This window comes from Physeter macrocephalus, chromosome 10, assembly GCF_002837175.3.
Source record: "Physeter macrocephalus isolate SW-GA chromosome 10, ASM283717v5, whole genome shotgun sequence".
Classification (NCBI taxonomy): domain Eukaryota; kingdom Metazoa; phylum Chordata; class Mammalia; order Artiodactyla; family Physeteridae; genus Physeter; species Physeter macrocephalus.
Window position 1 is genome coordinate 53,369,179 of NC_041223.1, and position 13,410 is coordinate 53,382,588.

Below are 13,410 nucleotides of genomic sequence, written 5' to 3' on the forward strand. Positions count from 1 at the left end.
GTACCACAAAAAAAAAAAAAAAAAAAAAAAAAAAATATGGCATGATTGAAAAAAAGCGCATTTGAAACTTTCAAAAATAAACCCCATGAAACTTCAAAATGCTAAGTGAAATAAGTCAGAGAAAGACATATACTGTATGGTTTCACTTATATGTGGGATATAAAAAAAACAAAACCAAACCAAAAACTGAACTCATAGATACAGAGAACAGATTGGTGGGCTGCCAGAGGTTGGGGTCTGGGGGGTAGGGGGTGGGAAGGGAGACAAAATGGGTGAAGGTGGTCAAAAGGCACGAACTTCTAGTTATTTTTTTTTAAAAAGCCATGAAGGGCTTCCCTGGTGGCGCAGTGGTTGAGAGTCCGCCTGCCGATGCAGGGGACATGGGTTCGTGCCCCGGTCCAGGAAGATCCCACATGCCGCGGAGCGGCTGAGCCTGCATGTCCGGAGCCTGTGCTCCGCAACGGGAGAGGCCACAACAGTGAGAGGCCCGCTTACGGTTAAAAATAAATAAATAAATTAATTAATTAAAAGCCATGAAGATATAATGTACTGGGGATATAATGTATAAATGGTGACTGTGGTTAATAATACTGTATTGTGTATTTGTAAGTTGCTAAGACAGTAGATCTTCTCATCACAAGAAAAAAAAATTTGTGACTATATGTGGTGACAGATGTTAACTAGGCTTACTGTGGTGTTCATTTTGCAATACAGCCCTCCCTTGATATCCACGGCAGATTGGTTCCAGGACCCACTTCGGATACCAAAATCCACAGATACTCAAGGCCCATAGCTGGTCCTCCATATCTGTGGTTCCACATCTGCAAATTCAACCAACCTCAGATTGTATAATACCTAAGTATTTATTGAAAATATCCTCATGTAAATGGACTCACACAGTTCAATCACGTGTTGTTCAAAGGTCAACTTATGTACAAATACCAAATCATTATGTTGTACACCTGAAACTAATATAATGTTATATGTCAATTATATCTCAATAGAAAAAAACTTCATGAAAAAGGAATCATCTAAAAAAAGAGACACTAATCTATAAAATATTTTGTTGTTGAAAACTGAAGTCTGACATTAGTGATAAGTTGGTATTCTTTATACTCAGACAAGTCTTACCTTTATGTTTTAGTCAAAGAAGTTTGGCAGAGATCACAGAACTTATCCATACTGCTCTTCTTGTACATCGTGGGATAGTAAATTTAGATGAATTGCAATCTTCTGATGGGCCACTGAAAGACATGCAGTTTGGAAATAAAATAGCTATCCTGAGTGGAGACTTTCTTCTAGCAAATGCTTGCAATGGACTAGCTCTGCTACAGAACACCAAGGTAAAACTGGGCAGGGTTTGCTTGTATCTGGATGGCCTTTGGTTGACTGCAGGAGCCACAGAGATCTGGACACCCTGCTGCCTCAACTCCCCACACATAGATGCTCAGTAAAATTGTGATGATGATAATGATGAAGATGGCAGTGTCAGCACCAGTTAAAACTGGTAAATGCTAGGAAAGAGTTTTGAAATTAATTTCTATTTTTTTATGATTACAGATGGAATTATTTGTTAATTATAGGGTAATGTTAAATATTCAATATAAAGAAGATATAAATAAGTATTACCTATCATATCACTATCCAGAAATAATCACTGTTGGTTAATATTTTCATGTATTTCCTTTCAGTCTTTTTTTGTTTGTTTATTCATACCTTTATATATGAGGATTTGGGGGTAACATAAGTGAGAACTTACATGTGCAAGATTTTTTTTAATCCTGCCTATTTTCTCTCATGGCATATATGATGTGGGCATTTTCCCATGTCATTAACTTTTTTCATAAACTTTCTAATGGTTGCACAATATTCAGTTATTTAGATGCAATATTGTTTATTTAAGAAGTTCCTTATTTTGGGAGATTTAGGTTGCTTCTGATTTTTTACTATCATAAATAGATTTGCAGTAAACATCTTTGCACATCAGTTTTTCCTCATTCCAGATTATTTCTTTAAGATAAATTCCTAGAAGGATTCAAAGGGTTTAAACATCTTTAGTATTCTTCTTTTTTAAAAAAAATTATTATTATTATTATTATTATTATTATTTTTGGCTGTTTTGGGTCTTCGTTTCTGTGCGTGGGCTTTCTCTAGTTGCGGTGAGCGGGGGCCGCTCTTCATTGCGGTGCACAGGCCTCTGACTGTCGCTGCCTCTCTTATTGCGGAGCACAAGCTCCAGACGCGCAGGCTCAGTAGTTGTGGCTCACGGGCCTAGTTGCTCCGCGGCATGTGGGATCTTCCCAGACCAGGGCTGGAACCCGTGTCCCCTGCATTGGCAGGCAGATTCTCAACCAATGCGCCACCAGGGAAGCCCCTAGTATTCTTGATATATATTGCCAAGCTGCTTTCTAGAAAGATTGTAGAGGTAGTCCTTATTTATCAGTTAGGATTAGGTATGACTATAAAATAACAGTGACCAAAACAGGATAAGAATTTATTTTTCTCATTTTTAACATATTTTTACTATCTGGGAGTAGGCAGTCCAAGGTTGATATGGTGATTCTAAAGTCAGGAACCTAGGCTACTTCTATCTTACTGCTCTGCCATTCCTGTCTTACCACTTTGTGGCCCAAGATAGTTGCCATCATGTCTTCACTCCAGTCAATAGGAAGGAAGAAGGAGGAAGGGCAAAGAAGGGCAGATCTCCTCCTTTGAAGATCAAGTAAATGTACATCCTGGACACCAAGGACAGTCTCAGTGTAAGTCTGCTGTCCCAGATTCCCATCTGACTTAGCATTTGTCCTGAATTTTTTGTTTTTAACAGAGATGGTTACTAATAATTACATTAGAATAAGCCAGCATGGGTTTGATAGATCTCTGCTTTCTACTCCCAGCCTCTGCCTCAATTTTTGTCTAACATAGTCCAATAATATGTGAGATCCATGTACAGTAGGGGGAGTTCTCATGTTAAGTTATTATTAAATCTGAGACAACCAGCAGTAACGCCTCTCTTTTCCCAGTACTTTCAGACACCTCCCAATCAAGGACAGAATGCAGGGCAATTGTTAATATAACAAAGTACACTGAATGTCTAGAGACAGTTAACTCCTTTCTGTCTCAGGTGGTAGAAGTATTTGACACTGCTGCCCCAGCTGGCCATTTGCTGTATCACCCAATTGTATGGCCCAAGTCTGGCCTTCAGGAGTCATAAAACCACCAGGTACCAGTCCAAAAGCTCAGTGGGAAATATAGTAAGTTAGAGGTCCATTGTCTATGAAATAAACATGTGGGAAATCGAGGCTGATCAGTTCTGTGTAGACTGAGTGTGGTGACCTAGATGGGTGGGATGGGGTGGGGGTGGGAGAGAGGTCCAACAAGGAGGGGATACAGGTATACATATAGCTGATTCACTTCATTGTACAGCAGAAACTAACACAACATTGTAAAGCAATTATACTCCAATTAAAAAAAAAAAGAATAAACTGAGTACACTTGCTTGTGTGTTGTAAACTGGTACTATTTTATTATTTGGCAGTACTTTGTTTTGTTTTTATTTATTTGTTTGTTTATTTATTTTGCCTGTACCGGATCTTAGTTGCGGCATGTGGGCTTTTTAGTTGCAGCCTGCGGACTCTTAGTTGCGGCATGCATGTGGGATCTAGTTCCCCTACTAGGGATCGAACCTGGGCCACCTGCATTGGGAGCGCAGAGTCTTACCCACTGGACCACCAGGGAAGTCCCTGGCAGTACTTTGTTTTTGCAATAAACCTTTTGGCAACAGCTCAAAAAAATAAAAGTATATATTTTATGTTTAAAAAGTGCTAGATTTTTGTTTCTCAAAAAAGTTAATAAGGAATGTGTAACTTGCATAAAATGTTTATTGATGTTTACTGTCCACTATGGAGACCGTAGTGGTATCACTGACCACATGAAAACAAGAAGAGTCGAATCTGCTGATAAAGTGTCAGGATCTAGTTCCAAAATTAGTAGTTACTTTAGGGAGGCTTAAATGGTTTAAGCCATGTAGCTGAAGAAAGTATCCATACAACTCTGTAAAGCCTAACATTTGTTTAGATAAATAACTATTCTTCTAAATTGATTTCACTCATTTTTGACTACAAGCGATAGCTTTATGTTTGTTGTATCCAATGATGGAAGAACTTTGCAAACAGTTAAATAATTCCAGTTTCAGTTGAATGTTATTAGGTACTTCAAGTAATTAAATCATTTTAGTTAATTCTAAAAATGTTTTCTTTTTCCATCCATTCGTGGAATCAAGGTAAAGCTTTTGGAAGTATATTCTATCGAAGGTAAAGACATTTTGAGTGAGATTGGCAATTCAGTTTAAAAGTTGAATATGAGGGACTTCCCTGGTGGTCCAGTGGTTAAGACTTTGCCTTCCAGTGAAGGGGGTGTGGGTTCAATACCTGGTCAGGGAGCTAAGGTGTCACATGCCTCACGGCCAAAAAACCAAAACATAAAACAGAAGCAATATTGTAATAAATTCAATAAAGACTTAAAAAAAAAAGTTGAACATGAAAGATAAAATTGTTAGTTTACAATATTAATACAAGTACAAATTTAGGTGAAACACAAACAGTGTTGTTATAAAAATGACCATCTTACTATCTTGAGAAATCTATGGAGTACTTGGAACTGGTTGAGGCACACCCATAATTCATAATTGCATCGAAACAAACATCAACATTCTACTAATTGAAATAGAAGCTATTGTTATAAAAATTTACAAATATCTTTATAGTCAGAGTCTCTGGACTACAAGATTTGGGGGATATAGCTGATGTTGAGTATAAAACTATATAGTTCAGCACCATAGTATGTGCCTTCTCTCTTTGTTGCCTGTCATCAATCAGATTTTAGAAATCTTTATGCCCAACAATGGTATTGAACTTTGTTATAAATGGCTCATCAAAGTTTTGATGACATTTTGTTCAAAATCAATTGGAAATCTGAAATCAAGTGTTCAACAACTGAAACACCCAATGAAGCTTTTATAGAACTGCAATTAATGAAAACAAAATTTCCATTGGAATTTTTCCCTACAGAAGGAAAGAAGGAATTGAACAACATAAATGGTAAGAACTCAAATGCTCTACAAGATTAAAATTTGCAATTCTGTACTTTTGATTTGGAATATTTCATCTTGCAGGAAGAATCTTTTGGTGGTGCTCCTATTTTGAATAAATTATACACATACATGAATGAAATGAAATTGAGAAGGCCTAGACTTTGCAGCATCTAATTTTGGCAAAACATTCAGAAGAATCATAGAGTCAATTTATTTGACAAGTTTTATCTTTTAAAAATATTTGTCAGAGAAAAGTACTCTGAAGGAAGCAAGAAGACAGTACCTTGAAAATATTTGGGGTGGAATAGTTACACTTTTCAATGTGAAAAAAAAAATTAGAATTGAGTGTCTCTTCCATTTAGAAAATTTGCTCTGAGCTTACCAAGTAACTCAGAACCTGTAGAAAGAGCATCTTTCTCAATTAAAAATATTATGGTCTACCAATAAGAATCAATTAAAATATCAATAATTTCAAGTTAATTAATTATAAAATGCAACTGTGAAGACTATTGCTAGCAGTTTTATTTTTAAATGCCATATTTTTACAGACATATCCTTCAGAAAAATGCCAGTGACACAATATTAGAGACAGATATTGCTAAGAAACAAAGTATGTGAATATGTACCAAGAATAATTATTCTACTGACTATTTTTTAATATTCAGATTATCAATATAAAGAAGTTCTTTTTTATTTTATTTTAATGTACATGGATATATGTTATTTTTGTTTCTTTTGAAATTTTATTTTTGAAAATGGTTTTTGAATAGAACTAGTTAACAAGTCCCCCAGTATAATAAAATCAATTGTTAGTTAATAAATACCAGTTTCAAAAAGTACAAAATTTTAATTATTTTAGCACTCCCTTTTACTCTCACTGGCCCAGTTCGGATGATAAATTGTATAGTGTCACCACTTTAAAGACATTTCTCAGAAGTTATTTGAAATCCTTCTGCTTACATCCTATTGGCTAGAATTTAATGATATGGTCACACCTAGCTGTCAGGGAGACTAAGAAATGTAAACCTGATTGTGGGGTTGCCATGTGCCCAACAAAAAATCCGGAAGATACAGAGAATAGATACTGGGAGACAAGTAGCATTCTGCCCTACCTTCCCATCCCACTTTTGGCTAGCACATATTTTCATAAGACAGACCTGCTGGTTTTAGGGAGAAAATAGTATGGTATCTTTAATATATAGTTTATATTCATCTGAAAAGGAAGCTAAAGAAAGAAATGAATTGGCCATATAAAATGGAATAATAAATAATCTCAGTTGACTTGGGAGCGACTCTCTGACTGCACTGTCCAACTTCCCTCTTCACCATACCTGCTATGGTCTGTGTTGAACTTTGGGTCTTGGAGTAGGAGGAAGCCTCAGAAAGTACAGGTCTGGTATGGTTTCTGGGTGCCTTGAGCTGCACATGACTAGCCACACATACTGGCCATTCATGGTTTAGACCCACATACCTGAGAGGAAGAGATGTTATGGACATACTAACTAGGTCCACATTTCAGTAATTAATTAGCCCTTAGCCTGGCCCCTACCATTAAAAAAGAAAAAAAAAAAAGCTTATTGCCTTCAGACAAATTTATATCTGTTTGCTCTGATCATCAGATCTAACTCACTTAAGCTATTCCGATGAAATGTTATATAAGGTTAAGATGGTGGTATAGGGCTTCCCTGGTGGCGCAGTGGTTGGGAGTCCACCTGCCGATGCAGGGGACACGGGTTCGTGCCCTGGTCCGGGAAGATCCCACATGCCGCGGAGCAGCTGGGCCCGTGAGCCATGGCTGCTGAGCCTGTGCATCCGGAGCCTGTGCTCCGCAATGGGAGAGGCCACAACAGTGAGAGGCCCATGTACTGCAAAAAAAAAAAAAAAAAGATGGTGGTATTAAGTACAAATATTATTAACATGCTATAATGACACAAACAAGTACTCACTTGTGTTAACCAGTTTATGGGAATAATATTTAATATGTTCCTTTTTCTTAGCTAGCTTGTATCATTCACACATTCTTTCTTTCAGTGTGGTTCAAGTTCAGAGAAAATGGAGGCTTTGTTCCCATCAAAATCAAATCAGATTCACAGCCGGTGAAATCCACTCCTGGTGTTTTGCATTCAGAAGCATCACTATAAATGTTCCAGAGTCTAAGACCTCCACCATCTGCTCCATTAGGCACTGGATTTCAGTAGCACTACTTGATTTACTCCCCCTACCCACCCCACAAAAAAAAAAGCTTAGAATATCCAAGCAACGGTTCAGCCTGAAGCTTCTCCTTGGAATAAGAATGATCAGGCATTCCCTTCCCCTCCAGTGAGCCCTGTACCTTCACGGTCTCTGCACAGGTTTGCACCTTTAGATTTGCATTTTATCAACCTTTGTCTGGTGAGGAATTTTTTTCCTTTTTAAGCCATGGTATGTTTTTTTCTGACTTTGATAGTTGTGTGTTAAATTGAAGCCTTTATTCTACACAACCCCGTTCATCCAAAACATGGATCTTTTGCACATTGTTCTTCAAAGGGTCATTGAAGGCTCTACAAGGTCAATTTCAAAAGATGCCTCACTGGCTCACTTTTTGTGAAAGACCTTGACTACCATGTCCAGGGGTCCATAATTGATCTTCTACAAATCTAGGCTTTTTGTAGCGCTCTTTTAATCATAATAGATGATTTCCAAATCATGTGAACAGTATTTTAAACTGAGTAGATTGTAAGGGGTAACTAAAATGCTTTATCAAAGAATTTTCTTTGATAAAGCAAATCTCCCATATTCAGAGCCAGTTCCTTTCATTTAAATACATGGCAATATTCCCCTTAGAATATTTTTTTTAAGGAACGTAAAGTTTTATCTCAGAAGAGGAATAATTTTATTAAATGAGTTCCCAGAAGCTTAAGTATAATACTAACTACTAAAAGGGGGGTTTTGAAGGGGAAGAAGAGGTGGCAATAAATAAGTTCTCTACATATGGTTAACATCTTGGTAAAGTTAGATTCTATTTAATGATGTTGTAATTTTCTTTTATAAGAAAGAAAAATTGTCGGCAATAACAACATAAATAGAGGCCACAGAAATGAGGGAGCAGGTAGAACATAACACAGAATTGTTGTGTATAGTTTTCTGTTTCTCCATAGTAACAGCCTGCTTTTTCTTTGAGGGTGTACATTTAACTTGGTAATTAAAATTAGCATATTTGTAGCAACTTTAATTTTTTATGACTTATTCTACCAATTTCCCATTTTATTTTGCTACTGAATTCTTGTCTGAATTTCTATATTATGTGCTTATCACTGTACTTCTGCTGGGACAGGCCATTAGATGAAGTATTCTGCAGTCATATGAAATTCAGAGCTGTTTTATAATTGCCAAGGGTAAAATTAGCAAAGTCAATTATTCTCCCTTTGGCTTTTCCCTGAAGATATTAGGGGTCTTCAAGGTAATTGCCTTAGGTAACACTTAGATTTTTAAATATCTCTAAGTATAGAAATTAGTATATTAATCCTCTGATAATTGTCTTCTTACTGTTATAGCTGTAGTCACGTAAGCGTGAATTAACAAGATTTTGAATTCAGTAGTGAGTTGAAAAATTAATGCTTGAGTTATCATTCATTTTCAATTATGGGACCTAAGGGCAACTCTTTATTTTAGTACTTCACTGTATAAAGACCCTGAACTAAGAGACCTCAGATGCCTCTTTTTAAGCTGTAAATTCCCTGACTCCATTGAAATAAATTGCTCTATGTTGTGTTCATGTAGAACATCACTGAATGCTGAAATGATAGTGTCATGCCAGAATCTAAAATTTTAGTGTTTGAGCATCAAGCTATCAATGAGACATGCTGAATAATTGGGGAAAAATCATAACATGGAAAAGTACTATAATTTAGAAATCTGGCTGACCATTACAGCTTTTCCCTCGTCTCTGTGTTTACTTATAGACTGGATTTGTATTTTAAGATTAAGCCACAGTGTAAATAAGACTGTGCACAGTATTATTTGTCATCTTTAAAAAAAAAACATAGTGTTTTATATGTACAGTGATGACCCTAGAATTTAAAGAATTTAATTCACCATGTTATTTTTTTAAATCTTTGTAGTGATTTTCATTTAATGGACCTATGATTATACATCTGTGAGTTAGTTAATTCTGGGGTCTTGTCTAAACATCCCAGAACATTGTCATGATGTCACTCCTGGGGGCCATTCTATTAAGCATTAGTGATTTATATTTCTAAATAACCAGTGGCACAGATGTAGTCCTTGAATAGCTGATGTATTTCCTTATGTTAACTTTGTTTTCCAAAAGGATAAATATGTTGTTTACAAGGAAGAATTTTGTTTGTATAAATATGCTCAATTTATGCATATAAATCTCCTCCTTTTATACCATCTATATATTTTAATAAAGCAGCTATTGGTTATTTGATGTTTTTCTTATCTGTTATATTAATTTTACTTTCAAGTTCATGTTGAAAAGTGAAACCTAAAAACATACTATGTCATATGAAATTTAAGTTTTTCTCTGTCATATTCATTTAAAATAGACATTATTGTGACCTTGTGTGTTTACAGTGTTGTCATAAGTATTTTACCTGTGGAAATTATTGAATTAATTGCTTTCATCCTCTTTAGTTTGGCACCCAGGATTAATGTTCTTTTGTTCATATGACCCAGACAAGGGTAGATTTTCATGACTAGAGTAAATATGTGCAGAACGTAAGTGGGGTGTCATATGTTGTAATGATAAAGGAAACTATCTCCATATCAGAGAAGTCAAAGTGCTATTATAAAATTACAATTTCAAAATCCCCAAAATAATTTTTCCAGCTTTTTTTCTTATCACATGCTAACATAGCCACATATTAAACAGACACTATTTATATTCTGACTCTGATTCCTTGTATTTAAAGTAAAAGTGATAAATGTTTGAGATGTGTACTAGAAATAAGAAGACAGGGACTTCCCTGGTGGCGCAGTAGTTAAGAGTATGCCTGCCAGGGCAGGGGACGCGGGTTCAAGCCCTGGTCCGGGAAGATCCCACATGCCGCAGAGCAACTAAGCCTGTGTGCCACAACTACTGAGCCTGCACTCTAGAGCCCGCGAGCCACAACTACTGAGCCTGCGTGCTGCAACTACTGAAGCCCACACGCCTAGAGCCCATGCCCTGCAACAAGGGAAGCCACCGCAATGAGAAGCCCGCACACCGCAATGAAGAGCAGCCCCCGCTCTCTGCAACTAGAGAAAGCCCACGCTCAGCAACGGAGACCCAGCACAGCCATAAATCAATAAATCAATAAATTTTTTAAAATGGCAAAATATTATGTTCTTTTAAAATGTATTATCTCATTAAAACCTTGAACTTTACCCTTGTGGTGCCATAAAACAATGGAATGAAGTATCTTTTTGTCATAGGAAGGTCAAATGCCATCATGCAAAATGGACACTTCTCTGAGTGTCTGTGTCAAACCAGAAACCTGAAGACAAGAAAAAAAGAGCAAGAGAAGCATTTCTTCCATATGCCTGGCATTTAAAGAAACCCATTTTTTAAAAAGTCTGTGTTCTATAAAAATACACCCTCTGAAATGGGTACAGTTGAACCCCACACCGTGGTTGGCCATGAGAGGTAGAAACATACTGATTATGGCAATCTCATTGTATACTTTGGCAACCTCAATTTTTGTAAATACCTTTCCCACTTCCTAGAAGTAAAATTAATTAAACCAGCTTTTTTTTTCCCTCCAATTTCACTGACATAAATTGCTATTTCTCCAAAGCCAGAGAGAAAAAAAAATATATTTTCCAGCTTGAGTTATTCAGTACTCTTCTTTTGCCTTTCTAATGATTTTACTCAAGGAATTTCCTGAGCTCAGAGTTTACAATGTACTAGGCACATGAACAGCTGATTCCTTCCTCTTCATCCTCAGCCACCTGACCCCGGTCTCTTCTCCAACCGTCCTTTCTTCACCCAGTAGACTTGTACACAGTGCCCCTTTCTTTGTCTCTTACTGTTCACAACTCAGTTCATTTCACCTTAGACAGTCTCGAAAATGTATACACATCCTCTTCAACTGTTTTCCTCCAGTTTTTCATTCTTCTTTTACCTGTCATTTCAGAAAAATTGCCAAAAAAAAAAAATTTTTTTTAATTAAAAAAAAAAAAGAAAAATTGTCATCCACCATTTTGCCTTCTCTTTGCTTTTTTCAAGAGGAAAAATAAACCAAGAAACTTGGAGTTGAAGAACACAGAGTAAAGCTTGGTATACTCTTGTGTTAAGAGAAAGGAAAATTATAATTAGAAATGAAATAGGCATAGGAAAGAACCAGTGTCTCTACCCTTATTCTCTTATTAAACCAAATTTCCCTGCAACCATCAACATTTAAAGATCATTTTAAAAATATTTTCTATTTAGTTTTGTTTTCCAATTTTGTTTAGTTGCAAGTATTATAAGATTGTGGTTTTCAATCCTATTTTTAATTTCAAGTATATGGTATTTCTAATATTATGGGCTAACTAAGCTTTTGTGGGCTGCCCTGGGAACCTAGCCATCATTTATAGCCTTTTATTTTAGAAAAATGTAGTATAAGCTCCAAAAAATTTACTCATAGATGAAATTCCAAAATGCAGTGCATTTGTAATCTGGTGCCTGCTGTATTAAATTAATACTGAATTTGAACACCATAAGCAAAAGAAAATTTAAGAGCATCCAAAAGGATCCATGTGACTACTTTTCATTACTTTTATTGATATAGCTTTGGTTTTAGCATTTCCATCATTTTCCTCTGAGTTGTAAATACTCAACGAAAAAATTCACTCTAAGCCAAAGTTGGCTTACAGGGCCTTAACCCAGGAGCAAATTTTATTTATTTAGCAATAGAGATTGGGGAAGAGCCCTTTTCTGGCAGCTAATGACCTACTGGAAGACTTGTGTGCCCAAGGCAAAGCTGAAGGCCATTAGCCCAGCAGGTCATTAACTGACAAATGCCTGACCCTGAGGTCATTTCTGATATTGTAAACTGTGAAAACATTAAAGTGGGTTTGTTAGAAAGTATGGCTATGCCAAGGAACTTTGTTTTTAAGAATTTTGGAAAATGCATTAAGTTGTTTGTTGTTATTCATGTGGCTTAATTGTCTTTGTTCAGGTCAGTCAGATATCAGTAAACATCAAAACTATACTGTGTGTCTGTGTTCAATCTTTAGTTGACAGTTTCCCTGTTTAGAATATCAGATTAACTACTTCATTACTAAGCAGCTACACTCTTGTGGATCACTTATGTTTTCATCGTATGTTGAGCTTTATAGCACTTATCTATTTTATATTCCTCAGTGATGACATATAAAGCTACAAAGAGGCATGGAAATAGCCCTGAAATAGAAGTCTGTAGACCTAGTTCCTATCCCTACCTTTTTTTTTTTAATTCGCCATTTAACATTGGACAGCTCATTTTATCTCTTAGAATTCCAGTTGAGATCTTTTTCTCCAGATTGTTTATCTAATGTGTTAATACTCCATTTTCGAAATGAAATTAGAAACTTCCTAATGTAGAATATTTAATAGTTATTAAAATTACTACCAAACATTAAAAAAAACACCTTATATTTTTGAGTATTTACTATGTAGCAGGCACTGTTGCGTTTTTTGCGTGTTAACCCATTTAATCTCTCCTGAGACAGGAAAGGGTTAAATAATTTCCTTGTGGTAATAAATGGTAAAGCTGCTGCCTAAATGCAGGCAGTCCGGCTCTGAAATCCTCGTGCTTAACTAAAGTAGAAGACAAACCAACAAAGAACCACGAGGCCTTTTTTGCCAGCAATTTTGCAGTTACAGATACTGGAATTTATAATATCTTAAACAACTAGTGATTTTAAATATTGGAGTAAACAATACAAACATCAATAGGGCTTTATAAAACATTTTAGAGAAATAACTACTAAGCAAAGGCAACTTGTTTCCTTAGTTTCCTCATCTATAAAATAAAGGCAGCATTATTTCCATCCCCTACCTCCTTGCCAGTGTGCCAATAGTCTACAATTCTGAGTGTTGTAGGAAAGAGTGTAAAGGTACAATATATAACCAGATTCTGACAAGGGCATTAAATATGAAGAGAAACAAAGAAATCAAGAAAAATTGTTAATAAAAATCAAAGGTGTAATAGAGAAACCAAAATGTTTTTTTTTTTTGTGTGTGGTATGCGGGCCTCCTCCTGCTGCGGCCTCTCCCGTTGCGGAGCACAGGCTCCGGACGCGCAGGCCCAGCGGCCACGGCTCACGGGCCCAGCCGCTCCGCGGCACGCGGGATCCTCCCAGACCGGGGCGCGAAC

At 36.4% G+C, this 13,410-nt stretch overlaps 1 protein-coding gene across 13 annotated transcripts in view; it reads left to right on the forward strand.

The window, feature by feature from the left end:
- Positions 1-13,410, forward strand: part of PDSS2 (decaprenyl diphosphate synthase subunit 2) — a 279,796-nt gene that overhangs the window by 149,775 nt on the left and 116,611 nt on the right. For all 13 annotated transcript variants that reach the window (XR_008618390.1, XR_008618391.1, XM_024115522.2 and 10 more), the window contains exon 3: positions 1,145-1,343. Coding sequence is in view for 11 of the 13 variants with exons in the window: in XM_024115522.2 (XP_023971290.1) it covers positions 1,145-1,343 (199 nt within the window). In the remaining 2 variants the exon portion in view is untranslated. The remainder of the gene's footprint in view (positions 1-1,144; positions 1,344-13,410) is intronic.